This window comes from Phocoena sinus, chromosome 1 (genome assembly GCF_008692025.1).
Source record: "Phocoena sinus isolate mPhoSin1 chromosome 1, mPhoSin1.pri, whole genome shotgun sequence".
NCBI lineage: Eukaryota > Metazoa > Chordata > Mammalia > Artiodactyla > Phocoenidae > Phocoena > Phocoena sinus.
In genome coordinates this window covers 44515613-44543607 of record NC_045763.1, presented here as the reverse complement: position 1 = coordinate 44543607, position 27995 = coordinate 44515613, and the positions used below count along the sequence as shown (strand labels likewise).

General features: G+C 46.2%; 1 protein-coding gene across 4 annotated transcripts; it reads left to right on the top strand.

The window, feature by feature from the left end:
* The first annotated feature begins 22 nt into the window (after window positions 1-22).
* Window positions 23-26627, top strand: ECHDC2 (enoyl-CoA hydratase domain containing 2). Of its 4 annotated transcripts, none has more exons than XM_032646511.1 (10): window positions 25-288; window positions 13563-13630; window positions 13697-13784; window positions 16224-16310; window positions 17194-17283; window positions 18721-18777; window positions 18991-19178; window positions 23601-23651; window positions 25073-25120; window positions 25971-26627. In XM_032646511.1, the coding sequence occupies exons 1-10, from the start codon at window positions 156-158 to the stop codon at window positions 26046-26048; spliced, it is 888 nt and encodes a 295-aa protein (XP_032502402.1). In that variant the 5' UTR covers window positions 25-155; the 3' UTR covers window positions 26049-26627. The 4 variants fall into 4 exon arrangements, with proteins under 4 accessions (XP_032502412.1, XP_032502402.1, XP_032502422.1 ...); XM_032646502.1 differs by having other exon boundaries at window positions 31-288; window positions 17191-17283; window positions 25971-26623; XM_032646521.1 differs by lacking the exon at window positions 16224-16310 and having other exon boundaries at window positions 23-288; window positions 17191-17283.
* Window positions 26628-27995: the final 1368 nt, after the last annotated feature.

Genomic DNA, 27995 nt, shown 5'->3' with positions numbered 1-27995 from the left:
AGGTCTTCCTGTCTCCAAGAGCCTCAGAGAGCCGCGCCGGCCTCTCGGCCCATAGGCGGCGCGGTTTACGAAGGCCTGGGGCTGAGCGGCAAGATTTCAGCCGGAAAGGAGGGGGTGGTGGAGGGGCCGAGAGGCACCTTCCCAGACTGGTCCGAATGCTGCGCGCCCTGACCAGCGCCCTGCGCCTTCCGAGACCCCGGAGGCCCCTTGAGGCCCGTGGCTGCGCCGCCAATCTCGCGGCCGCAAACCGCGAGATCCAAGTGTGCGCTCTGGCGGGTCCAGACCAAGGTAAGTGCTCTGTCCTGGGAGGCCCGGGAGGCGGCTGGGGCGAGCGCTGGCGGGCTGTCCGAGGCCCGCCCGGCGCCTGGCACTACTGCCGGGGCGGGACCCATGACCAATGCGCCCACTGCCCCGGAGCAGACTGAAACTGATCTCGGAGACAGCAGTGAACGGTCTTGAAGAGATCTTAGTTCCCTGCCCAGGAATTGGACCTGGGTACCTGGATGAAAACCAGGAATCCTAGCCAGTAGACCACCAGCGAGCGGTTAGAGGCTAGAAGCAAAGTGGCCCTGGCTCTTTCCCCCACTTGAAAGCAAGAATGTTTCAAGGAGGCAAAAACTGTAAAAACATGTACAAAGTTTATTATTAGAGACACAGCACTACATGGGAGCGCACACAGAGAAGCAGTTTAAGTCAGAAGCTAGGCAGAAATACACAGAAAGAAAGAGTATGGGCTTCCTCTAATGAGGAGCACGGTAAAGAGGTGATTTAAATTACTTATATAGGACAGTCCTTCCAGGTCTTTGTTTACATTTGGCCAATTATCTTGTTTCTTTTCCACACCTGACCTGCCCTAGGGCCCTCCCCAACACGCGTGCGCAACTTTTTGCTAAGATGGATCCCACCAGAGGCCTGTGGGTGCATGTCCACACTTATTATGGGGTGGCACCTCCTCCATTTTTGACCCCCACGGAGCCTTCCTGCCCATGTGTAGACAGGGAAGTTTTCCTTGACCTCAGGAGTGGTCATCTTATCTCTTTCTTTCAGCAGAGCTCAGCTTCTGCCACTAGCTTTGTCCTTGGATTGTCTGGGTGAGAACAAAGCTTCAGTTTTACTCCACTTGACAAACGCCAGCTGTCTGGCCCAGGGACTTTGAGCTACCTCAAATCCCCCCTGAGAGACGTGAACCCCTAAGAAATCTTTATTGGGAGGATGAAGGGCAATGGTCTGTCTTCTGTAGCTTCTGCAGGCTGGAAAGGGGGATTGTAGACCCTACCTAGGTGGGGTCACAGAGCTCTCGCCCTACCTCACTAAGGGGTCCCAGGGCGACTTCTGTTGTTATTCCGGCAAGATCTGTTCCAAGGAGTGGCTGGAATCTCTGCGTCGCCATCATCTTGATGTGAAACTATTGTAATCTGGAAGAGACAAACTTAACAAGTAGATTAAAAAGGCAGGAGCGGGCTTCCCTGGTGGCGCAGTGGTTGAGAGTCCACCAGCCGATGCAGGGGACACAGGTTCGTACCCCGGTCTGGGAAGATCCCACATGCTGCAGAGCGGCTGGGCCTGTGAGTCATGGCCACTGAGCCTGCGTGTCCGGAGCCTGTGCTCTGCAACGGAAGAGGCCACAACAGTGAGAGGCCCACAAACCGCAAAAAAAAAAAAAAAAAAAAAAAAAAGGCAGGAGCCACAGTAAAAGAATTATTGTAACCAGAGGCCCAAGCAGGAGTAAGAACCAGGATACATTTGGTAGCATTCCTTTAACTGTGGTCCAGATATAGTCAGCACTTAGGTTACCCTGTCCAAAGGAATGAAGCGTTAGCATGGTCATATATCTTTTGATGTTCTCTTTTTTTTTTTTTTTTTTTGCGGTACGCGGGCCTCTCACTGTCGTGGCCTCTCCTGTTGCAGGGCACAGGCTCCGGACGCGCAGGCTCAGTGGCCATGGCTTATGGGCCCAGCCGCTCCGCGGCATATGGGATCTTCCCGGACCGGGGCACGAACCCGTGTCCCCTGCATCGGCAGGCAGACTCTCAACCACTGTGCCACCAGGGAAGCCCTTGATGTTCTCTTTTATTAGCCCAGTGTGATTGATGTAGGTGTAACAGACTCAGAAGTAGTTGGAAGAGTGACAACCTGAACATTAATAGACAAAATAGGTCTCATTTTTTTTTTTCCGGAGAATAAGCCTGAATCCCAGTCTAGACCTGGCACTTCGAGGAGACTTGTAACCAGTAGGTTTTAACTTTTGATGCGGTATTAACATATAAACCAAAGCAGTTGTCACCATTAATAATTTTTAGTGTTTCTCTAGGTATGAGAAGATGCAAGAATTGGGGCTTATAAAAATCCTTACCTGAAAATATCTAACTATCTGAAGGCCTGTTCTGCCAGTTTTTCGCAGAGCACAGAATGCCTGATTCCTGATCTCCACCCTGTACTCCTTTCAGGGGGTGTTGAAGGTCAACAGCTGCAGCAGCTCCTGATTTAATCTTTGTTGAGGCAGATGGCAAGTGCCAGTTTCCAGTCGGCAGGGCCCCTTCATGGCCATAAATTTGACCATGGTTTGGGGGGCATTTCATGTCCATTTTGTCCCACAGCGCTAGGTATGTTATTTCCTCCGCTGATAGGCCACACAATGCGTTGTTACTGGACTAGGCCTCGTTAGTAGTACCCAAAAGTCTCTGCACCACCTGAGACTAGTCTAGTCTCTTATGGTACAGGAAAATATTCCCTCTTGTTGCTTTTTCCCATACCTAGAGTTACACCGTTACAATCATTGATCTTATATGGGACTATCATTTTATCAGAGGCTCAGTCACATATTTGGTAATGTAAGAAATAACAATTTTGATAAGGCTGCTCAGAACCCAACGGTCTCCAATTTCTGGAGGGACCAGGAAGAAAGAAAAGAAAAATGTTTTAATTTTACCCACAGGTGTAAATTACCAAATTGTTGTAAACCATAAGTAGCTTGAGAAAAAGAGATTCTTTATATCTGAAAAACAAAGATTAAAAGCAATATGTCAGACAAAAAGTAATAAAAGAATTATAATCATATTTAGCAGTTCATTTAATCCCATGTAATTAATTTTTGTTCTGAGTCCAGTTTTTCTATTAATTTTGTTAACCTTATCTGATGATTGAGAATGCTAATGACAGTGATAGTTTTTTTTTTTTTTCTTTTTTTGCGGTACGTGGGCCTCTCACTGTTGTGGCCTCTCCCGTTGCGGAGCACAGGCTCCAGACACACAGGCTCAGCGGCCATGGCTCACAGGTCTAGCCACTCCACGGCATGTGGGATCTTCCCGGACCGGGACACGAACCTGTGTCCCCTGCATCAGCAGGCGGACCCTCAACCACTGCGCCACCAGGGAAGCCCCGATGGTGATAGTTTTAAGAAGTTCGTGAAGTTTTTGTTAAGGCTTGTATGATTTATCCAGTGAAGTGGGTGTCTTGACCACTGGAGATTGTAGAAAGTATACCGCAAGTGGAAAACACTTTTTCTTTTTTTTTTTGGCCGCATTGGGTCTTTGTTGCTGCACATGGGCTTTCTCTAGTTGTGGTGAGTGGGGGCTACTCTTCATTGCAATGTGTGGGCTTCTCATTGCAGTGGCTTCTCTCATTGCGGAGCACAGGGTCTAGGCGTGCAGGCTTCAGCAGTTGCAGCACACAAACTCAGTAGTTGCGGCATGCGGGCTCTAGAGCGTGTGGACTTGTGGCGCACAGGCTTAGTTGATCCACGGCATGTGGGATCTTCCCAGACCAGGGATCAAACCCGTATCCCCTGCATTGGCAGGCGGATTCTTAACCACTGTACCACCAGGGAAGACCCAGAAAACACATTTTTAATCTTTTATTTTTTTCATTGTGAGGGCATTAACCCTCCAGCCAAGGAAGGCTTTAACCCATCAAATTAAAAAATGAGGGTTGTCAGGGAGCCGGGAAGAGCCAAGCGGCCATCTTGGGTTTCCCATAGCCCTGTTTAATTTACAGTCATTGTTTATCCATTTTATTTATTTATTTTTTAATAAATTTATTTTATTTTTGGCTGCATTGGGTCTTCGTTGCTGGGCACAGGCTTTCTTTAGTTGCAGTGAGTGGGGGCTACTCTTCGTTGCTGAGCGCGGGCTTCTCATTGCGGTGGCTTCTCTTTGTTGTGGAGCAGGGGCTCTAGGCACACAGGCTCAGTAGTTGTGGCCTGCAGGCTCTAGAGCACAGGCTCAGTAGTTGTGGCGCACAGGCTTAGCTGTTCTGCAGCATGTGGGATCTTCCCGGACCAGGGCTCGAACCCGTGTCCCCCACATTGTCAGGCAGATTCTTAACCACTGCACCACCAAGGAAGCCCCTGTTTATCCATTTTAAATTCTCTGACTTAGGAGTAGACCACTGCCATAAGTGGTCTAGGACCATTGGCAAAAGTCTGACAATGAGGGGTTAATCTTTGTAGAAGCAGAATGAACTTTATCTACATGTGCCATAATCTTCACAGATCATTGTGAAATAATATTTACTTTAACAAAGTAACAAAAGATTTTAAAAACAAATATAAATCACTTAAATGCAAAGAAATTCACACAGTCTATTATCAAAAGCAGCATTCCAAGAAAACTTTGTTCTCTTTTTATTTATTTATTTATTTTTAGCTGTGTTGGGTCTTTGTTGCTGCGAGCAGGGGCTACTCTTCATTGTGCACGGGCTTCAGTAGTTGCAGCACGCGGGCTCAGTAGTTGTGGCACACAGGCTTAGTTGCTCAGCGGCATGTGGGATCTTCCTGGACCAGGGCTTGAACTCATGTTCCCTGCAATGGCAGACAGATTATTACCCACTGCGCCACCAGGGAAGCCCAAAACTTTGTTCTCTTAACAGAGAGAGAGAACCAAATTTCAACTGGTACCAGCTTACTGTTAATCACAAAATTTATTTACCTAATTAAATTTAATCTAGTCTTAGTCAGTCTTAACAACATACAAAATTCTATTCTCAAAGTTCCTTTTTCGCAAACCTTTTATCACCCCTTGGATCCATATTAACTTGTCCCATTTTTTCCCATCCATAAACAATCAGCTCTAGGACAAAATTATTTTCCTCTTTTTTTTTTTAACAACAACAACAACAACAAAATATCTCCAGTCTTTATATATTTACTTGCTGACAACAAATATCCTACTTGCTTTACACACTGAAATGCTTCCCTTGTCACTTTAGTAGCTTTGATTACATATTATAATTTTTAACCCTTAAAAAAATCTTAACTTCTAGTGAAAAGCAAGAAGAAAGCAATTGTGAACTGCTTGTCATATTGGCATTCTCTGATGAGCAAACTTAAGAGCATATTGATTGAGCACTGTTGGGTTTTGTTTGTTCGGTTGGTTGGTTTTATTTTGTTTTGCTTCTGTTTGGGGGTAGTTTTATTTGCGGGGGTGGTGCTGGGGGCCAGTGGTTGAACTTTGCATTCAGTGGTGTTATTCACACTCCACAGTCTGCTGCCTGTTACCATCAGGGCAAGGTCCTTCTCTTGTCTTTACTTTCTCCCCAGTCCAACCCCTCTAACCTTCCCTGCACTTTATGTAGCATTGTTTGTGTCCGAGTTTTAATTTACACAGAAGGCACTATTCTAGACATCTCATGTTTCTTCCTTTTTCCCACTTGATACTATGGTTTGAAGAGCTGCTTTGCCATTTAATCTGTTCCTTGCTCCCTGCTGTTGTATACTACTCCCTAGTGTGCATCCCCCACTTTTGATGGACATGTAGGGGCTTCCAGTGTCCGATTACATCACTTGGTGAGAATTCTCTGGCCATGTGGGATTGCTGGTGTTAGACAATACCCCTTACTCTCATGCTTAGTTCACTGCCAAACTGGTAATGGCGCTTGCCTTGAAATAATTATAGTTATTCTCCCAACTTTACAGATTAAGAACCTGAGGAATAGAGAGGTTAAGCAATTTGAACCAGCTCTGATTTCAAAACCTGTGTTCTCAACTATTAGGTCATCACTACCTCTTCTGGTAATTCAGTGACTCAAAACACAGACTTGTACATTAGTTAAAAAATTACCACGGGTCATAGACCTTAGGGCTCACTTGTAAAAAAAGGGAATTTTTTATCCACAAATAACAAGCATCAGGAGATGAAGCCTCTGCCCCTGCCAGAGGGCATATGGAAGGAATGAGATAAGGAAATCGAGGAGAAGCAGTGGAGGAGGCATGAGGAGGGGACCCACACACAGGAGAACCACCCCACCAACCCACACACAGGAGAACCACCCAACCACCCCATTAGAAGCCACCCGTTCTGCCTTCCACTTGGCATGATGTCACCAGAGCATAGTCACGTTGTGCCTGTTGTCCTTGAAAATGGGATTGTTAACCCACTCTTGGTTAACTCTTGTTAATCACTCTTCACTCTTCCTTATGGCTCTACTCCAGCTCCTTAGCTGGATGTTCAAGTTTCTCCACCACAACCTGACATTGTCACCTTATCTCTTCTACCCATGTGTTTGTTCATTTCAAGCTGTCCGACCTCAGTGTTTTGTTCTAACTCTGCCCCTGACTTGGGTCCTCTTCTTTCCTCTCTACCTTTGTAAATCCTTCTGGAATTACACCCCCCCACCATTTTCCTTTTATATCCCTTGTGTCTGGACTTGTCTCCCTCATCAGTTGTTAGCTCTTTGAGAGTGAGAATTGCTAGCTGGGTCCAACTATTAACTTTGGCAAATTCTCTTCTTTTCTGGGCCTCAGTTTCCCCTTCTATATAGTAAGGGATTGTTAAACCAATTGGTCTCTATACTATCTTCCAGTAGTTTCTGTTGACTCCCACCCACATCACCTGGTGATTCAGACCATCCCGTCAGATGTGACTCTAGGTCATCTGCTAAGGAAATCAAATCATCAGCCAGTGGTATGGGGGGGTTCTGGTAAGAGTAGAGAGGGTGCAGTGCACTACTGGGGCCCAGCAAGGTCAAGGTTCCCAGAATAGGGGCTCAACTAAGAAGTCAGGGACCATGGCTGAGTCCTCTCTATTTCTCTGGGGCCTGGCATGTGGTAGTACAACTTGCACATTGTCAGGTGAACAAATTAAAGCCAAAGACACCCTGTCTGGCTCCTCAGGGCTCCCAGCTTAGATTTCTCAGCTCATATGGGGCCCTAGACTTTCCCCAGCTTCTGTGCATCTTCCCCACTCACAATACCCACAAACTATGTTTAAGCACTTGTGGGCATTATCTCTTTTAATCTTCATTACAACCTTTTTAGCATTTCTATTTACAGATCGGGAAAGTGAAGGTCAGAAGGGTAAAGTAATTTGCCCAAGGCCATGAAGCTGGTATGTGACTGAGCTGTGACTTGAGCCAAGCACCACATTTACATTCTGAAAGAGGGAAATAGAGATGAAATGTGGGAGAGAGTCAGCCAGAGAAAAAGGAAAGACAGAACAGGAAAGCAAAGAGAAGAGAGGAAAGTTTCTGTCAATCCCAAGACGTCATGACTGTATTAGTTTTCTATTGCCATGTAACAAATTACCACAAACTCTATGCTTAAAATAACACACATTTATTTTCTCATAGTTTCCGTAGGTCAGAAGTCCAGGCACAATTTAGCTGGGTTCTCTGCTTCAGGGTTTTAGCAGGCTGCAATCCAGGAGCTGCTGGGGGCTGTGGTATCATCATAGGCTCAACTGGGGAGAAGTCTGCTTCCAAGTTCCTCACGCTGTTGGCAGAATTCACCTCCTGTGGTTGTAGTACTGAAGTCCTGTTTTCTCGCTCTTGGCCAGGGGGCCACTCTTAGCTCCTAGAGGCTGACCACAGTACCTTGCCACACAACCCTCTCCATAGGTCCACTAGTTTCTCTAGTGTATGCTAGTAATATAGAGTCTTATATACATCATAACCTAATCAGAAGTAACATCTCATTACCTTTGCCATATAATTAGACCTAATCTTACAAGTGATATTTTATGACCTTACCTGGATTTTCTTGGTTAGAAGCGATTCACAGGTCCTGTCCACATTCAAGGGAAGGGAATTATGCAGGATGTGAACATGGGGGCCACTCTAAGGTCTGTCTTCTCCTCAACCCTTCTGATGTGGTTTCTCTGTATCCACCAGTTTCCCTTCCTCAAAGTTGCAGCATTTTCTCATCTGGAGAGGATCTTTGGGACATCTGAGTTCCTCGGTGGGACCTCCAGGCCTGCTGGGCTCAAAGAACTCTATGAAGGTTTCTGGGGAGGCTAAAGAAGCCCACCTAGCCTGCATGTTACGGTTCTCTGTCCTGGACCACAGTTCTCTAACTGTGGCTGGAAACCCTGTCCCTTGAGAGCCCTGAAACTTTCATTGGCCCTTCTCTGTGTCTCAGATCAACTCACACTGAGAATGCCATCTTAATAAATCCTGTTTGTTCTTCAAAGCTAAACACGCTGAGAGAAAATAATAAGGGGGCTTTGAAGCCCAGAGGATTGGTAAACACTACTCTAGTCCATCCTGACACTTTACAGGATGGGAAACGGCCAAGAAGGCATAAGAGTATTTGAGCCCCTGCCCAGAGCTGTTCTCTCTTCCCCACACCTGACCCAGATTTGGCAGGTGAGTTGAGGCCAGAGTGAGATGCAAGAGCCAGATTGTAGGGGGTCTTTGGGGTGGTATTAAGGATTTAGACTTAATTTTGATGAAAAGGGAAGGGAAGAATATGGTCAGATTTGGGTAAGAAAGATGACTGTGACCCAGATGAGGGAACGAAAGTGGAGGGCGAAGGGGAGGCAAGACTGAGGGCAGAGGGCCAGTTGAGGGATCCACGTAATAGAAGAAAGAGCCCACCAGGTTAGTGGCTGCAGGAAGGGATGTGGGCTGATAGGTATGAGATCTAAGAGGTTGAATTGGCCGCTTGGGAGACTAAGTAAACTTCAAGGGTGAGGAAGATGGAGGCAACATGACAGAACTCTGAGTTGATATGTCATTCGCTCACCAAAGGAGCAGGAGAAAGCGTGATCATTTCTTGACATGTTGGTCTAGATGTCAAGTGGGCAGCTGGATATTCAGGCTCTGAGCTCAGAGGAGAGCTGGCCGGGTGCGCAGGGCAGTCCTGAGTGTACAGGAGGTAGGCACGCGGGAGGCGTGAAGGAGAGGGGCAGATGAGCAAGTGCAGCCCTCCTGACTCTTCTGCCTTGCCTCACGCACGCTGCTCTCCCTTTGCTCTGAACTCCGCCAGTTCTGGAAGACACTAAAAGGTGGCACAATGTCCCCCCCCAAAAAAAAAATATGCCACATTGGTATAGGGATTTTTTTTTTTTTTTGAGCTAAAGGCACTTGAAAAAAACAGCAGATGCAAGAAGGGCATTCTAATCTCCCCTTTGCTTACTGAAAACAGGAGATAAAAACTCCCATGTGAAAGATGCCCTCCCTGAACCTGGAGAAAAGAAACATTCTTCAACAGGGAGTTGAAGCCAAGAGAATTCTGTACAAACAGGCCTTATCTTCCTTTAGCCTCCCACATAGTTAGCTCTTCCACAACTGATATTCCTTCTTCAGCCTACTATAAAAGCATGTAGGTTCTACCGTTTCTGGGGGTTTTCATTTCCTTTTGAGGGTTCTCATGTTACGTAAAACTTATACATATTTGTGTGCTTTTCTCCTCTTAATCTGTTTTATGTTGGTTTAATTCTCAGGCCCAGCCAAAAAACATTAAGAGGCCCAGCTCTACAAACCCTATAGTACCCTGCTCTGCTATACTCAGGGCCCTCATCTGTACCACTCCCTCTGTCTGAAATGGGCTTTTCCCCACCAACACATGCGCGCACACACACACACACACACACACACACACACTTTTGCCTGGTTGACTCCCATTCGTTCCTCAGCTCTCAGCTGAAAGGTCATTTCTTCCTCTGGGACGTCACTGCTCACCTTCTACATTAGGGGCCCCCTCTGCCCACTCTATACCACTCACCTCCTTGTCCTTTTTCCCTCCATGTTCTCATCACAAATAGTAATTACTGGTTGAATGTCTGTCTCCTCTGTAGACTGTAAGATCTAAGAGGAGAGGGACTGGGTCTGCTCTGGCCTCTGACATCAGTGTCTGGTACAGAGGCCAACGTGTTAAATTCGTAATTGTACAAATGACTGAATAAAGAGATCTTGGATTGACCTTTCAGGAACTTCAACATTAAAAAATTGAGTACTCTCATAGAGAACAGACTTGTGATTGCCAAGGGGGAGGTGGGGGAGGGGGAGGGATGGATTGGGAGTTTGGGGTTAGCAGATGCAAACTATTATATATAGAATGGATAAACAAGGCCCTACTGTATAGCACAGGGAAATATATTCAATATCCTGTGATAAAACATAATGGAAAAGAGTAGGAAAAAGAATATATATACACACACACACACACACACACACATATATATATCTGAATCACTTTGCTGTACAGTAGAAATTAACACATTGTAAATCAACTATACTTCAATAATTTTTTTTAAAAATTGAGTAGTCTCTTAGTAGTATTTTTCCCATCATACCTCACTCTTCAAATGAAAATTTTTACCTATTCTCACCTTGCTCAAATGCTTCCATCTATGAGCTGCCATCTGTAATCCTATAGTACTTCATGTACTTACTTTACTTATGACCTCATGTTATCATTTACTTGTATTAGGCTGTAAGCACCTTGAAGACAGGGGCTGTTACATAACTTATAACTCCCACAATTTATTATGTATCATAGTTGTTCAATAGATATGTAAGGGGTTTTTTTCATTGCCAATACTTGGTTTTTATTTTCAGTCTTCTTAGTTTTAGTCGTTGTACTGGGTGCTATGCTTTTCTTAAACTTTTATTTATTTGATACTAATAAAATTAAACATCTTTTCATGTGCTTATTGGCCATTTGTATGTCTTCTTTCTTTCATGGAGTTACCTTTTTGTAAGAGTTGGGGCTTTTTGTGTGTGTGTGTGGTACGCGGGCCTCTCACTGTTGTGGCCTCTCCCGTTGTGGAGCACAGGCTCCGGACGTGCAGCCTCAGCAGCCATGGCTCACGGGCCCAGCCGCTCCTCGGCATGTGGGATCTTCCCGGACCAGGGCACGAACCCGTGTCCCCTGCGGACTCTCAACCACTGCGCCACCATGAAAGCCCGAGTTGGGGCTTTTTAATTGAAATATAATTGACATATTAGTTTCAGATGTACAACAAAATTCGTTATTTGTATACATTGTGAAATAATCACCACAGTAAGTCAAGATCCATCACCACACATAGTTACATTTTTTTGTATGTGATGGGAACTGTTCTTTTTTAAGTAATTTTACTTTATTTATTTTTGGCTGCATTGGGTCTTCGTTGTTGCGCACGGGCTTTCTCTCTAGTTGCAGCGAGCGAGGGCTACTCTTCGTTGCGGTGCATGGGCTTCTCATTGCGGTGGCTTCTCTTGTTGTGGAGCACCGGCTCTAGGCACACGGGCTTCAGTAGTTGAGGTACACAGGCTCAGTAGTTGTGGCTCACGGGCTCTAGAGCGCAGGCTCAGTAGTTGTGGTGCACAGACTTAGTTGCTCCACAGCATGTGGGATCTTCCCGATCAGGGTTCGAACCCGTGTCCCCTGCATTGGCAGGTGGATTCTTAACCACTGCGCCACCAGGGAAGTCCTGTGATGGGAACTTTTAAGATGTACTCTCTTAGCAACTTTCAAATATACAATATTGTTAACTAAAGTCACATGCTGTACATTACATTCCCAGGACTTACTTATTATAGATATATGTTGAATAAATGAATTAAGAATTTTTAAATTGGGTAGAAGAAAACCTAGAAGAGTGCGGAGGCATCATCTGAGAGGTAGGAGGAAGACCAGGAGAACATGGGGCCACAAGGCAGATATATGTTACTACACATCTGTCAAAACCCACTGGATGTACAACACTAAGAGTGAACCCTAATGTAAACTATGGATGTTGGGTGATAATGACGTTTCCATGTAGGTTAATCTTTTGTAACAAATATCCCATTCTGGTGGGGATGTTAATAGTGGGGGAGACCATGCATGTGCAGTGGGCAGGGGATTTATGGGAAATCTCCACATTTTCCACTCCATTTTCCTGTGAACCTAAACTGCTCTGAAAAAACTATATCTATTAAAAAAAAAAAAAGCCAAGGCAGAAAATGTTCAAGGAAGAGCATGTGTATTGTCAGCAGAGTTAGCCGTTGCGGAGCCTGGGACCAGGATGGAAACATGTCCCTTGGTTAGTGATGTGGTTACATTGGTCACTTTGGTAAGAATGGTTTCTGCTGAGTGACGGGGTGGGAGCTAGATTGGAGAAGGCTTAAGTGAATGCAAGGCAAGAAAGTGATTGAGTACAGAAAACCCTTTCAAGAAGCTTGACTGTTGTGGGTGAAAGAATATCACACGGGTAGGGCAAACGTTATTCTCTTGCCAAAGGGGATGGAATGTGAGTGTGCTCAAGCCTCTGGATTAGTTGCTAAATTCCTGTGACAGAGGAACCTGGTCACTTGCCCCATGAGTGTCCAATCAGTGAATTCCACGCTGCAGGACACCTTACAGGTCAAATGCCCCAGGTTCTTTAATAAATAACTTCTGGTTTTTTCCTTATTGTTATTTATTTTTATTTTTATTTTTGGCTGCATCGGGTCTTAGCTGTGGCACCCGGGATCTTCATTGCGGCGTGGGCTCTTCGTTGTGGTGCACAGACTTCTCTCTAGTTGTGGCGCGAGGGTTTTCTCTCAAGTTGTGGTGCGAAGGCTCCAGGGCGTGTGGGCTCTGTAGTTTGGGGCACGCAGGCTCTCTGGTTGAGGCTCGCAAGCTCAGTAGTTGTGGCATGCTGGCTTAGTTGCCCCGTGGCATGTGGGATCTTAGTTCCCCGACCAGGGATTGAACCCGTGTCACCTGAATTGGAAGGCGGATTCTCTACCACTGGACCACCAGGGAAGTCCCAACAAACAACTTTTGAGGGAAAGACAGGACTAAAGGCAGAACCTGAGGATTTTAACAAGCTTTTAAAAGACATATCACTATTTTTGAAAATGAGCAAGTCTGAAGTCTAGAGATGCACATCTGTGTGATAAAACTAAAGAAATGCATGGAAGTGATCACCATAAAAGTCAAGAGAGTTGTTACTTTTGGGGGGAGGAGGGAACAATGAACGAGTCAGAGCACACGAGGTTGTTTCTGGGTGGTGATATTATTATAACTCATTCAGCTCAAGAGGAAGAAGTCCGGCTATGGAGAAGAGAATAATGGAGAGATACGTGAAATTGAAGAAGGGGTGTGTGGTGTGTGTGTGTCTCACAATGGCAGAAGCAGGCAGGAACCACTGTGGCAGTCATTCTTGTCCCTCTCCCCATGTTGCTCCAAGGTTCACAAGCCCTTCTACTTCTTCTGTGAGGCAAAAAGGGCAAGAGTTATTCTCCCCATTTTATGGTTGGGAAAACTGAGGCCTGGGTGTGTGAGACTTGCCCCAAGTTACACTGCTCATCGAGGGTGGAGGCTGCCCAGATCCCGGGCCCCAGCCCAGGAGTGAGCAGGGCAGGTGGCTCACCCAAGGCTGTCCTGTCCCCTGCAGGAATCACTGAGATTTTGATGAACAGACCAAGCGCCCGCAATGCCCTGGGGAACGTCTTCGTTAGTGAGGTGAGAAAGGGTGGGCACAAGGGTGGGCTGGGGCTGGGTTGGGAGCTGATGGAGTCTTCTCTGCAGCTGCTGGAAGCTCTGGCCCAACTGCGGGAGGACCAGCAAGTGCGTGTCCTGATCTTCAGAAGTGGAGTGAAGGGTGTATTCTGTGCAGGTGGGTTTCCTTTCCAGCCCCTATGCCGCGGCTCAGCAGGGCTCCCCCCGGCCTGCAGGGCATTTGTGGGGGGTGGGGTCCTTAGGTCAGCTCCAGCACAGGACTCATTATTCCCATTTTAGAGATGTGAACTCGGCGGTAAAATTCCTTGCCTAGGGTTACACAGATAGTAAGAATTCAGTTTGAACTTGGCTTCTCTGACCCCCAAATCCTTGTTCTTCCTGCTGCACCACGCACTGTTCTGACCCTTCACTGAGAAAATAAGGAAGCTGAGTCCAAAGACATTCACAAGGTCTGTGGCCAAGATGGGACTCTGTGCCCCTTTGCCCCCCTACAAGATCTCAGTCCGTCAAAAAAAACTCTTCAATGTCTCTGCACCATTTGGTCCTTGCCACGCACTTCATTTCAAAGATGAGAAATGCCGCATCCCAGGCCCACAACAAGCAAATGAATGAGAGCTGAGCTGAGCTAAGAACTGGCACTGGGGAGGCGGGAAGAGGCTGTGGAAGGCTAGGGTGGGAGGAGCGTGATGCTTAGGAGTTTGCATGGAGATTTGGCTCAGTCTCTAGGTCTCAGCTGTCCAGATCACGGCGACCAGCTCAGGGTCTGCCATGGCAGGATAAGTATGTGGACCAGTCTGCCTGACCCCGCTGCCCTGGCTGAGGCCCTCCTCCTCCCCTGGCCTCTTCCTCTGGCTCCACCTCTGTCTCACCTCTTCTATCATGGTCACTTCATGCCCCTGTTAGCCCCACTCCTCACTATCCCAGCTAAGGACAGGGAAGTAGGAGAGCTGCAGGAGGTCTGAGTCTGCCCCTGACTTGCTCTGGAATCCTGGGCTAGTCCCTGTCCCTCTCTGGGCCTCAGTTTCCCCATCTCTCACTGAGGGGCTGGAACTAATCAAAGACTTCCAAGGGCTCTCCCAACTGACTTTCGGATAATCTAAGACTTGCGAAGACTATATTCACCCCTTACTCCCGCCTCAGGCCCCTGCCATCTGGCCTTTGATGACGCCTCCATTGTCACTACTCTCACCAAGGTCCCTGCCCACCTCCATGCCACTGGGCCCTGCACTCAGTTCTCATCTTACTTGACCTCTCAGCCTCCTTGGACCCCACCAACCCCTTCTAAAAAAAATAATTATACAGTGATGTATGTCAATTATTTCTCAATAAAACTGGAAAAAAATAACAAATTTTTATTTTATTACATTTAACATAGTTTTTGAATTGTCAAATATATATATTACACAAAAATTTACACTTTAATCATTTTTAAGTGTAAAATTCAGTGGCATTAAGTACATTCAAAAGGTTATTCAACAATTACCACTGTCCATTTCCAGAAAATTTTCATCATCCCAAATAAACTTTATACCCATTAAGCAATTCCTCCCCATTCGCCCAACCCCCGGTAACCTCTGTTCTACTTTCTATCTTTACGAATTTGCCTATTCTAGGTACCTCATACAAGTGGAATCATGTATTTGTCCTTTCATGTCTGGCTTATTTCACTTAGCATAATGTCCTTCATGTTCATCCATGTTGTAGCATATTGCAGAATTTCTATCCTTTTTAAAAATGAATATTCCATTTTATATATATATAAATTTTATATATACATATTTATTTTCCACATTTATTTTGTTTATCCATCTGTTGATAGACCTGGGTTTGTTTATACCTTTAGGCTATTGTGATTAATACTGCTATGAACATTGGTGTGCAAGTTACCTGTGTGAGTCCTTGCCTTCAGTTCTTTGGGGTATACACTTAGGACTAGAATTGCTGGACCATACAGTAATCCTATGTTTAACTTTTTGAGGAGCCACCAAAATATTTTTCACAACAGCTGCATCATTTTACATTCCCACTAGCAATGCATCAGTGTTCTCCACATCCATGCCAACACTTCTTTGTTTTTGTTGTTGTTGCTTATAATCGCCATCCTAATGTGTGTAAAGGGGTATCTCATTGTGGTTTTTATTTGCATTTCCCTAATGACTAATGATGTTGAGCATCTTTTCCTGTGCTTACTGACTTATCGTCTTTGGCGAAATATCTATTCAAGCCCTTTGTCCTTTGTGGGTTTTGTTTTTGGTTTTGTTTTTAGTTGTAGGAAGTCTTTATATATCCTAGATATCAATTCCTCACCAGTTATATGATTTGCCAGTATTTTCTTCCATTCGTGGGTTGTCTTTGCTCTCTTTGATAGTGTCCTTTGATGCACAAAAGTTTTTAATTTTGATGAAATCCAGTCTATCTTTTTGTTGTTGTTGCATCTCTCCTTTTTTTGACCACCACCGCTCCCCGCCCCCGGCTTCCCTAACCGTGTTTTCCCAGTGTTTCTCTTTCCTCTCTGGCTGCTTCTCTGCAGATTTCCTTTGCTGGATCCTTTGACAGCCTGGCAGGCAGTAATGGGCTGTCACCCTTGCATCTGCAGGTGCAGACCTGAAGGAGCGGGAGCAGATGAGTGAGGCGGAGGTGGGGGTCTTTGTCCAGCGGCTCCGAGGCCTGATGAATGAGATTGGTGAGGGTCCTGGAGTGCGGAGGAGGAGGGCATTCCGGGGCCCTGCTGGTCCCAGCCTCACCCCACCTACCACTCTACTCTAAAGACAGAACAGTTTCTGTTGTGAGCTCTGTGGAGAGACAGATGATTGGGGGGGAGGGGCAGGGGCAGGGAACAAGGAATTCTACAAGGGGGAGGGTGTGACAGGGTTCAGAGGGCATTTCTCCCAGAGGGAGCCCTGGCTTCTCAGCCTTCGTGCCCTGCTGGTTATGACCCCCAACCCCTGTGCCCTCAGGGTGCAAGCCTGGCCTTTTCAGAGTCAGGTTTCACCAAGCATGCTTTCAGGCTTTGACAATGGCTATCCTTTTGCCTGGAATATCCCTCCTTGGCCATCTGAACTTTCTTTTTTTTTTTTTTTTTTTTTTCCTTTTTCATCAAAACATTGAACTTTCTACTCGTTCTTTAAGACCACCAGTGCCTCCTCCTCCAGGAAGCTGTCCCTGATCCATCCTCCAAGCTTCCTTTATCAGAGCACTGATTCCCTGGGTCATCATTGCCTGTTTACAGGTCTGCCTTCCCCACATCTGATTCAGTTGTGTTCCCAGCACTCAGTATGGGGCTTGGCACACAGAATGAGAAGGGAGTGCAAAAAGGCTGGTCCCAGGGAGGCCAGCAGGAGATTACCCTGCCCATCTCCCCACTCCCGATCCCCAGCTGATCGCACAACTCTCCCCATTGGGAAAACCAACTTCTAAGGTAACCTGGCTGAGGTACCAGGTAAGGTCCCCAAACCTGGGACCAGTGAAGCCCTCTGTCCCAACCAGTTAGCTCTTCCCCTCCCTGAGACACTGTCCTGGTCCTGCCAGGGCCTCGCAGGCTGAGCGTTTCTTCATCTCCACAGCAGCCTTCCCTGCGCCCACCATTGCAGCTATGGATGGGTTTGCCTTAGGTGGAGGCCTGGAACTGGCCTTGGCCTGTGACCTCCGAGTGGCAGGTACTGGGCATGGGGAGAGGTGGGGTAGGGTGGGGAAGGAAGAGTGAAACAGGCTAATTCTGGGGATTCTGCAGTCAGCCACTGCTCTTGGCTTTCCAAGCAGCCACAGAACTAAAGGCAAGGTGGGGGACAGAGAGTTCAGGCAGCAGCTGGTTCCCCTCCTGGCCTGGCCCGACTGCGGCAGTACCCATCCTTCTCAGTCAGCTGCCCTCCGCTCAGGACTGCTCCCACCAACCCCAGAGCAACTGCTAACATGACAGCAAAAAGAACGCAGAGAGGGAAGGCTGGGGGCAGAGACTAACTGTTCAACTTTCCAGTTCTGTCCAAGCCAGCTTTTTCAATCACGTTTTGAGCAAAGGTGAGCCGTGGGGGCGGTCTGTCACCTGCCCAGCTAGTCACAAACATGCCTGGGCAAGAACACTGCCCTCTGGTTCACTGGCACCCAAAAAGGTTTGCGTTACTAGTTCAGAAGAATTGAGCTTTGAAGAGTGGAGGGAGGGGAGGATGAAGATAATCGATCACTTTTTAACCTTCCTGTCTTGGTGGTTAGGTGCGCCCCTCTTGGAGGCAATCCGAGAAAGTCTGAGTGCCACCACGGTGCTACTCTCTTCCCCTCATTGCTTTCTCCCGCCACCCAGGAATAACATTTTTTTAAAATGTGTAACCCCAGGCATAGAGGGAGCTTATATCTACAGGATGCGTATCGAAGAGAAGGCATCAAAATACCAGGTCAGGTCACAGCCCCGGATCTGCTTCTCACCTGCCTATGTTTAGGGCAACTAACTTGCAGGGTTTGGTGGATAGGAGGGTGAATATCAACTCCTCCCTCCCGTACTGCATGGTTCCAGTGGCCTGTGCTGAGGGAGTTCAGGAGAAGCCTGTGTGGTGGGACACCTCAACGAGGGCTTGTCAGAGGAAGCAGAACTGGGGAAAGAGGACGTGGACCGGAATACAGGAAATTTTCAGGCTGACAAAAAGCTGGGAAAAATAACTGGTGGGAGCAGGAGTCAGCGACACTCTAGGCCAAACCTGAGCTAAGAATGCGTGAGACAGAGAATCCATTAACTTACAAATAGGTGTTGGGCACCTTCTAGGAACCCCTTCCTTGTTCCAAGCACCATTACCTCACTCGATCCTTAGCAGCTCTCTGGAGTAGGCAGAAGAGGGGTAGTCGTCTTCTTCCCACCCATGAGGCTCAGAAAGGGTAAGAGACTTGCCTGGTTGAGTAGGGGAGGTAGGATGAGTGCCTGGGCCTGCTGGCTTCCAGGCTAGGGCTCTTCCAAAGGCAGCATCTGGGGGAGTCTGGCTGTGGCCACACCACGAGGGAAGCGGCTGGCTGGAGAAGTGAGCAGAGCCCACAGGCGGTATCTCTTCTCCTTGGGGATTGGCACTGGAAGGTAGGGTTGGTTGGGGTTTCATTCTGTTTTGTTTAAGCAGCTTCCTCAGCTGTCATGGGGCTGATTGAGACCACCCGAGGACTCTTCCCAGGAGCAGGTAACCTCAACCCACAGCATCCATCCTTCTTTACCTGTTCAACTCCAGTCTATCCAGCATAATTCCCTACTTTCCTCTTTTGCCCTATGTTCTGGGCTCTGCCCTGCCAACCTGAGTTTGCTCTTCTGAGAGGTCCTGGCTGACTCCCAGCCTGGGCCTTCTCTGGCCTCCCACCTCCCATGCAGATTCACCACCCCTACTCCATTCTGGCAGGAGGGACTCAGAGGCTGCCTCGATGCCTGGGGGTGGCCCTGGCGAAGGAGCTCATCTTCACAGGCCGACGACTGAGCGGGGCCCAGGCCCAGGCTCTGGGGCTGGTGAACCATGCTGTGGCCCAGAATGAGGAGGGCAACGCCGCCTACCACCGGGCACGAGCACTGGCCCAGGAGATCCTGCCCCAGGTTTGGTGATCACCCAGCACAGGAGGGCCTGTGCCATACGGGATGCACGTGTGGAGAGGCCAGGGGGCAACGGCGTCTCGTGCAGCCACATAAGATCCATTTACCCAGATTTATAAAATTAACCCTCTTTGGAGTTTTAGCATCCATTCAGCCATCCAGTAAACGAAATCAGATTTTAAGTTAAAATAAAAATTAAGTTCTGAGGGACTGGAATAAAATAGGTTGAAAATCCTCAGAACAGCACTGTAAAACAGAACTTCCTGAGATGATGTAAACATCCTCTACCCGTGCTGTCCACTAAGGCAGCCACATTATTTAAATTAAAATTAAAATGTTAGTTTCTCAATTACACTTGCCACATTTCAAATGCCAATAGCCACATGTGGCTACTGGCTACTGTATTGGACAATACTGCATCAAAATGTCCCCAAATTGAAAAAGCAAGATTCTAAAGCAGATAAAGAACTACCAGCTCAACTTTCCGGCCGTACTACCTGGTGGAAAAGTGCCTGAAATACACCATGTAGGACGTGTTAAGCTCCATTCATTTTTTTCAATCCTCAAATAGCCTATGAGCATAGTCTCCCAAAAGGTTTAGAGACCCAGGGAGTAGGTTTAGGCCCTGCCTACATGTAATCTCCAAGTACCTGAGAGGCTCTGCTGGCTTCTCACTCCTCTAAGAGGACCCAGAGGGAGGTCCCAAGATTCTGCAGATGGGCAAGCAGCTGAAATGGAGCTGGGTTTTGCTAATTTATAATACTGACTTAGCCCATACGGCGCATCTCATCCATCCGACACAATCCAAGGTACTTTAATAGCGTCCCAACTATTAGAACAATCCAGTTGAGCTGATTATCCCCGTTGTATCTATGCTATAACAGACCCAGAAAGGTTAAGTGACCGTTCATCAAGGTCAAAGAAAGTGACTGCAATACCAGAAAGAAAAACAGTAACTGGTATTTTGGCATTAATGCTGCATAATAAAAAAACTGGTATTTTATTTTAAAGAGTGCAGAACGTGTACGATTTTTTAAAAAAACTAAATAATGCATTTCAAATACAAAAAATTACAGACGTTACAAAACGAAGTTAAAGTATAAGCCTATAAAACTGTTACCCATACTCTATCATTTTAATATTATTAACAGAGAAAAGTATTTGAATTAATCATGAAGAGTAAAAAAGAGGTATTTTATTTTGGGAAAAAAACACTGTCTTCCTTAAATAATCCTGCCTCTTTTTATAACTTTGAGGTCTTCTTTGAGGGCAGGGACTATAAAAAACTGATAGTGAATTTGGTTTAAAAGAAAGCATTTCTTTTGTCTTCTTTTTATTGATAGTTTCATCACATATAAATGGAGAGTCTGATGCTGTTAATTTTAATGCTGTCATGTTTCTGTTATAGTTGGTCAGAAAGTCTCTGAACTAATACAAAACTCTGAATCACTCAGGATAGTAGCTAATTACACTTCCACAGAGGGGGCCTATCCAGCAAGACTTGTAGACTACAGGGCTTATCTTTTTGCATAAACTAAATAACTGGGTCTTTGAGCTTATCTCAAGATGATTCAGGCTTCAGATTTTTCAGTATATTGAAATAACGGTATTCTACTAATATAATTACTAGTATTTCAGTATTTAAAAGCAGCTTTGTATACCAGAACACGAGCATACCAAAAATTAGTACTAAAATCACTAATGCAAATGCTAGGACATTTTGATGCAACCTGAAAAATGAATCTTTAACTTCCAGCTGAGTAACTGGGTGCCAAGGATGAAAGGGTTCTTGGATGGGGTGAGCACACAAAGGGTGGTGTGGTAGATGGCTGCCCTCTAGTGGACAAACTACTAAGACTAAGGAGTCAAGTGGCTGCAGAGATTAGAGGCCAGAAAAAACTGTCAATAAACACAAGGTCCACAACTTAACACTCAGATCTTCCCTTTAAATAATAAACATACCTTATCCTTTGAATATGCATTTGGCTACGTTTTCCACTTGAACAACAAAGGGATGGAACATACTGTGGCCAGTGTGACTCACTGTTCTCATTTCCAAATAACATGAAATGATCAATCATATTTCTAATAATTCATACACACACACAGTGCACCCTTGAACAACACAGGTTTGAACTGTGCAGGTTCACTTATACATGGATTTTTTTCAGCTAAATACATACTACAGTACTACACGATCTGAGGTTGGTTGAGTTTGCGGATGCAGAACACTTTATAGGGAGGGCTGGCTGTAAAGTTATACGCAGATTTTCCACTGCATGGATGGTCGGTACCCGTAACCCCCGGGCTGTTCAAGGGTCAACTACATATATATATGTATATATATATATACACATACACACACACATACATACACTCAGAAACATAAATGTGTGTTTTCAACACAGTACAACATAGCTATGTAGTTTTTAATGTTCTGTGATGAGAAATCAGTAGTTAAATAACATATATTCATGACAAGCAAATCAAACAGAACAGAAGAATAAGAAGGACATAAAGTAAAAATCAAAAGTAGGGTGACCCTGTTTACCTGGGGCTGTCCAGGTTCAACGTGAAAGTCCCACGTCCTAATAACCCTTCAGTCCCTGGCAAACCGGGAGAGCTGGTCACCAAAACATCGCTCAACTCCCCAATCCCTCTCCCCAGAGATGACCACTGTTAACAGTTTGCACACTCTTCCAGAAATATTCATTGTATGTACAATATAAATTATGCACATATATCTAAATGACTCTAAATTCTTTTTAGGATGGTTTAGGGGACAAGGAACACACCTTTAGAGGCTAATCCAATTCTAACAGACATTTAAAAAACATGAAATTAAAATATGCATAGAAAAGAATTCAAACAGTATGGAAAAGTATAAAACAAAAAAGTGAAGTTCTCCATTCTCTTGAGCCTTCTCCCCAAAGGCACATCCTACTAACACCTTTTACACAAACGGAATAATATACAAACCGGTATGCACCTTTCTCTTTTACCTACTACCTTGGAGTTTCCCATTTCAGCACATACTTATCAACCCCATTCTTTTAAACAGCTGCACACTTTTTCATTCATGGTATGGATGTGCCATCATTTAACCCGTACTCTACTGAGGAACGTCATGTTGCTTACATCTTTATGCTCCTGAAAAATAGCTGCAGTGAATAACTTTGTGCATCTTAGTGTACTTCTGGAAGTAGATGCCTACATGGAGGTACAACATGAAAGGGCATGTGCATCTAATTTGCCAGTTCTTGTCAAACTGCCCTCCCGAAGCATTGTACCAGTTTACTCTCCTACCAATTATGTATGCAAATACCTGTTTCCTAAACCTCAGCTATAATGGGCATTACCAATACTTTACAATTTACCTAGTCTGAGGTGAAAAGGAGCACCTCACTGTTCTGATTTTTAAAAGTAAAGCTGAGCATACCTTGTGCCTGTATTTCTTTTCTGTGAACTAACTTTTCATACTGTGGTGAATGTTAAAAAAACATTATACCAGCTTTTTGTTACGGAAATGCTTCTGTCACAGTATCACAAATATATTTTCCCAGTTTTTGATTTTTGTCTTTTATTTGTGGTATTTTTCACAGTCTGAAGTCCTTCATTTTTATGTAGTTAGCTTTTTTATTTATGGCTTCTATGCTAACAGACTTTTTAAATCATTCTTTTTCTGATAAAGAAAAACTTCAAATAATACAAATACAAAAACTTCAAATAATATAGGAGGCAAAAGCACTCCTTGCCTGGAAGTGGGGCTGGGGATGGAGTGCCAGGCCTGCTGTGGCACAAGCTAACTGGAAGCAAGGCCAGTGAGGCAAAGATGGCCACTTGGATGCTCTTGCAAAATGCCCCCTCAGGATTTCAACCCAGGCCTGTCAGACTCCAAAGCCCAAGTTCCCAATCTTGACCGTTTTTCACCCTACTGGGGGAAAACTTGCTTGCAGGAGAGGCTTGAGATGAGAGGGGTAGAGGAAGGGAGCAGCAGTGGGAAAGGTGACTGGGAGTCAGATCTAAGCTTCACCACCGACTCACTGGACAAACGTGGCCAAGTGCTTCACCACCCTGAGCCTCGATTAAACACGGCACCATCCTGCAAGGATGGGTAGCACCATTTGACCATTAGAGAAGTCTGTGGGTGGGAAAGTATTTGGAAAATGTTGTACATGCTGGAGGGATGGATTAAATGACAAGAACCCCAGATGGTCAGGATTGGGAGGGTCAGGGATCAGTTAGGCTTCCTCCATTATAGAAAAGGAACATCTGCTGAGAAGTAGCAGGTACTAAAACTAACGGAACTTAATACTGTCAGTAGAACAGCTGGATCTCTGTGCAGACCTCCTCCCCCACCATGGAGCTGTGTGCCTAACTATGAGCACTGATCCCCTCCTCAACCAAGCTGCTTCTTTTCCCTAGGCCCCCACTGCTGTGCGGCTGGGCAAAGTAGCCATTGACCGAGGAACAGAGGTGAGAGGGTTTGGGGTTGGAACCTGGGCCCCACTAAAGTCAGTGGGGCGGCTGGGAGGTGGTGTTTTCATGGCAAACAGATGGACAGCACAGCTGGAAAGAGCTCGGGAACTGGACTCTTCTAACAGACTTTGAGTCTGACCTCTCTCTTTGTGCCTTGCTTTTACCTACCTACAAAATGAAGTTTGGCCAGGTGATATTCCAAATGACATTTTATCCTCATCTCTCTCCCTTGGAGAGAGAAGGAAATTGAGGTTCGGAAAGGGTAAGACTTATCCAGGGTCACAGAACAAGGGAGTAACAAGAACCCAGGTCTGCGTGGCTCCCAGTCCATGTTCTCGGGTTTGTGTTGGTGGTCAGGAATGTGGCCTCGTGGACCGGGCTCAGGTGTGGTGCCTTGGCTGCAGCTAACCCATCCTAGATATCAGCTTATTCATTCACTCATCACACACTGAACCTAGACCTGAATTGGGACACAGAAATGAGTCAAATATGGTCACTGCCCCCAAGGTGGGGAGGGGGACAGACACAAATCGCTAATAAAGGGTCAAGGGCACCAAGCAGACACCCTGGAGAGGTTAGAGCTGCACTGTCCGTGTGGCTACTGGCTACGGTATTGGACAGTGCTGAGTTGGAGAATGTTTTCTAGAACTGGGGCTTAGGGTGGATGAGAATTCCAAAAAATAGGGAAAAGTGTGAGGAAAAACACAGAGGTGTATAAATAAGCACCTTGACAGAACAGGACGAAGGGACGAGTGAGACAACATAGCATGGAGGTTAGGGGCATAGGCTCTGGTGCTGGACCATCTGGGTTCAAAGACCTGCTTTTCCACATACTGTTGTGCCCTTAGACAAATCATTCCACCTTTCTATGCCTCCGATTCTTCAGCTGTATAGTAGGGAAAATAACCCCTGTTGTGAAAGGTACTTCTCTTAGTGCTTGTAAGTGGTAGTAATAGCAAGTACTGGGCAGTACAGGCTGGGAAGTTGCCAGGGGCCAAGTCATAAAGGCCTTAGTCCTCAGGGCAATGGGAAGCCAGCAAAGTTCACTAATAGGAGTGACAGGAGGCATGGGGAGGCAGCCAGATGGCAAGGAGAGAACACTGGCTGTGCAAGCACAGCTCAGGCACACCCTCCTCAGCTCTACAGGCTATGTGTAATCCTCCCCACTGTTCTCACAGCCCGCATTCGTCCCAGCACTGTTTCACCACTGTTATGAATGGTATTCCCTCTCCGGGTAGGGGATTCCTTATCATCTCATCTCTCTTCATATGGGCTGGCATACAGTAAGCCTCAATAATTCTTTGCTGGAAGAATCCATAATCAGTAAGAAGTGGTGTAGGAAGTAGGGCTAGCTGGCACCCAGTGCTGATGGGGATGGGCAAGGTCAGGCTGATCCACGCACAACTTCTTCCTTGCAGGTGGACATTGCATCAGGGATGGCCATTGAAGGGATATGCTATGCCCAGGTATGTGTCTGCCACCAGTCCTGCATGCTTGTAGCAGAGGCCGGGCCAGAGTGGGCGGCCTTAAGTACTCTATGACCACTTCAGTAGGTTCCTCCCAACCCAGAGAGTCAGTCTTTGTGCCATTCCTTCCTCAGTTAGCCTGGGGTGATCCCAGGGGAGCCACACTGCTCCTCTCTGGGACTGTTTCCTCAGCCATCTAATGGTGGTGTATCCTGCTCTACTTGGGTGCCCAGAGAATCACAGAGGAACTTGAGAGAGAAGAATAGCAGCTTATGCGATCTCTGTACCAGTGGCTACTGTAGAGGCCAGGCTGGAGTGGGACATCAAAGCCTTGGTTTTCACCTGTAGGCTGTGTGTGTTCGATGGTGGGGCAATAAACCTGGGGCTGACCTATTTAGCCCCTCACTCCTGGGTGAGTCAAAAATATTAATCTCCAGGTTAACAAATAACGAAAATACTCCTAAACAGGGGGTCCTGGGACTTGTAGAACGTAGTGTGAACCAACTACACACCAGGATTCAAAGCCAGAGTTCTTACCGCAAAGCCTAATCTATCTTCTCTACTGAGTAGCCTCATTTCAGACTGTTGCACGAGACTGTGAGCTCTCTGGAGGCATGCAAGCTGTGTGCAAAGAGAGGCTAGTGTGACAGGCCTCGGGTGCTGAAGAGGCAGCCTGTCTTCCCCAGGAGACCAAGGAGCCATCGAGGCCCATACTGTTGCATGGCCCAACACCGGAGTCCAGAGGCAGCGAAAGACTTGGATTCTGTCCTTGTCATGCGTTGAACAAGTTTGAGCGAGTATTGGCCTCTGGTCCTGCTCCCACAGACTAATACTCTGTATGTTGTTTCAGAACATCCCGACCCGGGATCGGCTGGAAGGCATGGCTGCCTTCAGGGAGAAGCGGCCCCCTAGATTTGTTGGCGAGTGACTTCCTTTGAACCTTAAGCATGGGAGATGCACACCTTACAGGGAAGGATCCAGAAGGAAAACGTGCAGCGCGCCCGCCCTCAACATTTCACCTCTCTAGGCTTCAGTTTCCTCACAAGGACGATGATCGATATAGAATGACTGGCACGGTGCCTGGCACTAAGGTGCTGACTATGCCACCTACCGCTACCTTCGTCATTCCTCACCCAGGCTAGACAATCACTGGCGTCGGGTTGGCTTTGGAGAATACCTGTCTCTCCCTAATAGAACGATCAACTAAGGACAAAACAGACCCCTCTGGGCCTTTATATCGCTGGCACTCAAGCCTGACCTCTGCATCTCAGTTATTAGGTGCTCACCAGAGATGACAGGAGGTTGTAAGAACCAGCCCCAACTGCCCTGTTTCTTCCTCTGTACAACAGAGATAATAAGGAAACCCTGGCAGTGGTTGAATAGGCCCAGCTCTCTGCCAGTTACTCACTGTATGCCTCAGCCTCCTCATCTATAATGAAACTGTTGGGAGGACTAAACAAATAATAAAACGCCTGATGTTCAATAAACGTGAGTTATTATTCATGTACAGTGTTCTTCTAAGAACCAGATGAAATCACTGCTGTGAAAACCTTTTGTAAACTGTAACGTGGCAGGCAAATCTTTGATGGAGCATTAAATAGCTTTCAGGAGTGCTGAGAAGGGAACGATTAACTCTGATGGACAACATGGAAGGTCAGGAAATGGGCAGGTAACACTGGAGTCGAAAGCTGAAGGATCAATAGGCATTTGAGGCGGAAAAGAGGAAGCCTGAGGGGAACAGCACGAGCAGAAGTGAGCAAGATGACGACACTGAGTGGCTGACTAGTCTCAGGAGCCCTCCTTCTGTGCACCAAGGCAGGGGAAGAGACAGCCACGTGGTCATTCTTTAACTGACCTGAGCTTTCTGCGCCTACGCCTGGCCAGACTCAGAAGTCACTAAGCCACGGGCATGGACACATACCAATAACATTGTTGACTTGCTGCTAAATACAAATGTGCCCCAAAGTTGTGCTCATTTCCTGAAAGGGAGAGTAACACAGAAAAGCCCCAGTCTTTGAATCGGCAGCAACCGCATGAGCAGTGCCTATCTACTCAGGAAAGTAACCTGAACTTCCTCTTTCTCATCTGTTAAATGGGGAGGATAAAAACTCAACTATCACAGAGGATTGCTGTGAATGAGACAAAACTTGGGAGAGGTGCCCAGTGTAGAACTGGACCTCAACAGGCACCATTTCCCACCCACCCTCCTCACATTAGCCTAAGCTAGTATCTGGTAAAAGCATGTTCCAACGCACGGAACTCAGGTCAGCAAAGTAAGACAGCCTTTTGAATCATGCAAAAGAGTGAATGAGAGAAAATACTGTGTAGTTGCAGGACTGTAGAAGGAAGCAGGTTACAAATTCCTCTTATCCAGTCACCAGTGAGCAACAGTTTGAAATATGGTTTAGAATAAGAATAAGCCTCATCTGATTCCAAACGAAGGTATATAGCATTCCAGTTAAGAGTCTGGCCAGCTAACAGCACAAAAACCTAGTCCTAAAATAAGCTACTAATTCAGAAAGGCATTTATTTCTTTGAAAAACTTAAACAGATGAATGGTAAAACACGTTTTGTTAGTTGTCAATAATAAGGTGAGGAAGGACTTCATACTCTATTCCACAGAGTGGGTTTGCAGAGGACAAAACCAAAGCTTCTGATAGTTTATACTGTGGTTGAGACTGGTTCTCAGAGAAGCTCACTATTTTTCTCATCTCCATATTAGGTAAGAGCACCTCTTTACACCTCTGGCACAGCCCTTCCTTTTCCTCTCAGTTTTGCTCACAGTCGTAACTCAAATTAAAAATTTGAGGGATTGAGGGATTGAGATTTATAATCCCCATATTATCTTTCATCTGAACACTCTATTCTCCGTCCT

What these genes read in the sequence shown, in the direction of transcription:
- ECHDC2 (XM_032646502.1), top strand. Translation starts at nt 156, where the DNA reads ATGCTGCGCGCCCTGACCAGCGCCCTGCGCCTTCCGAGACCCCGGAGG. An exon ending in CTGTGACCTCCGAGTGGCAG is followed by an intron (nt 17,284 to 18,720) that starts GTACTGGGCATG and finishes TTGTTTAAGCAG; the next exon opens with CTTCCTCAGCTGTCATGGGG. An exon ending in CCATTGACCGAGGAACAGAG is followed by an intron (nt 23,652 to 25,072) that starts GTGAGAGGGTTT and finishes TCTTCCTTGCAG; the next exon opens with GTGGACATTGCATCAGGGAT.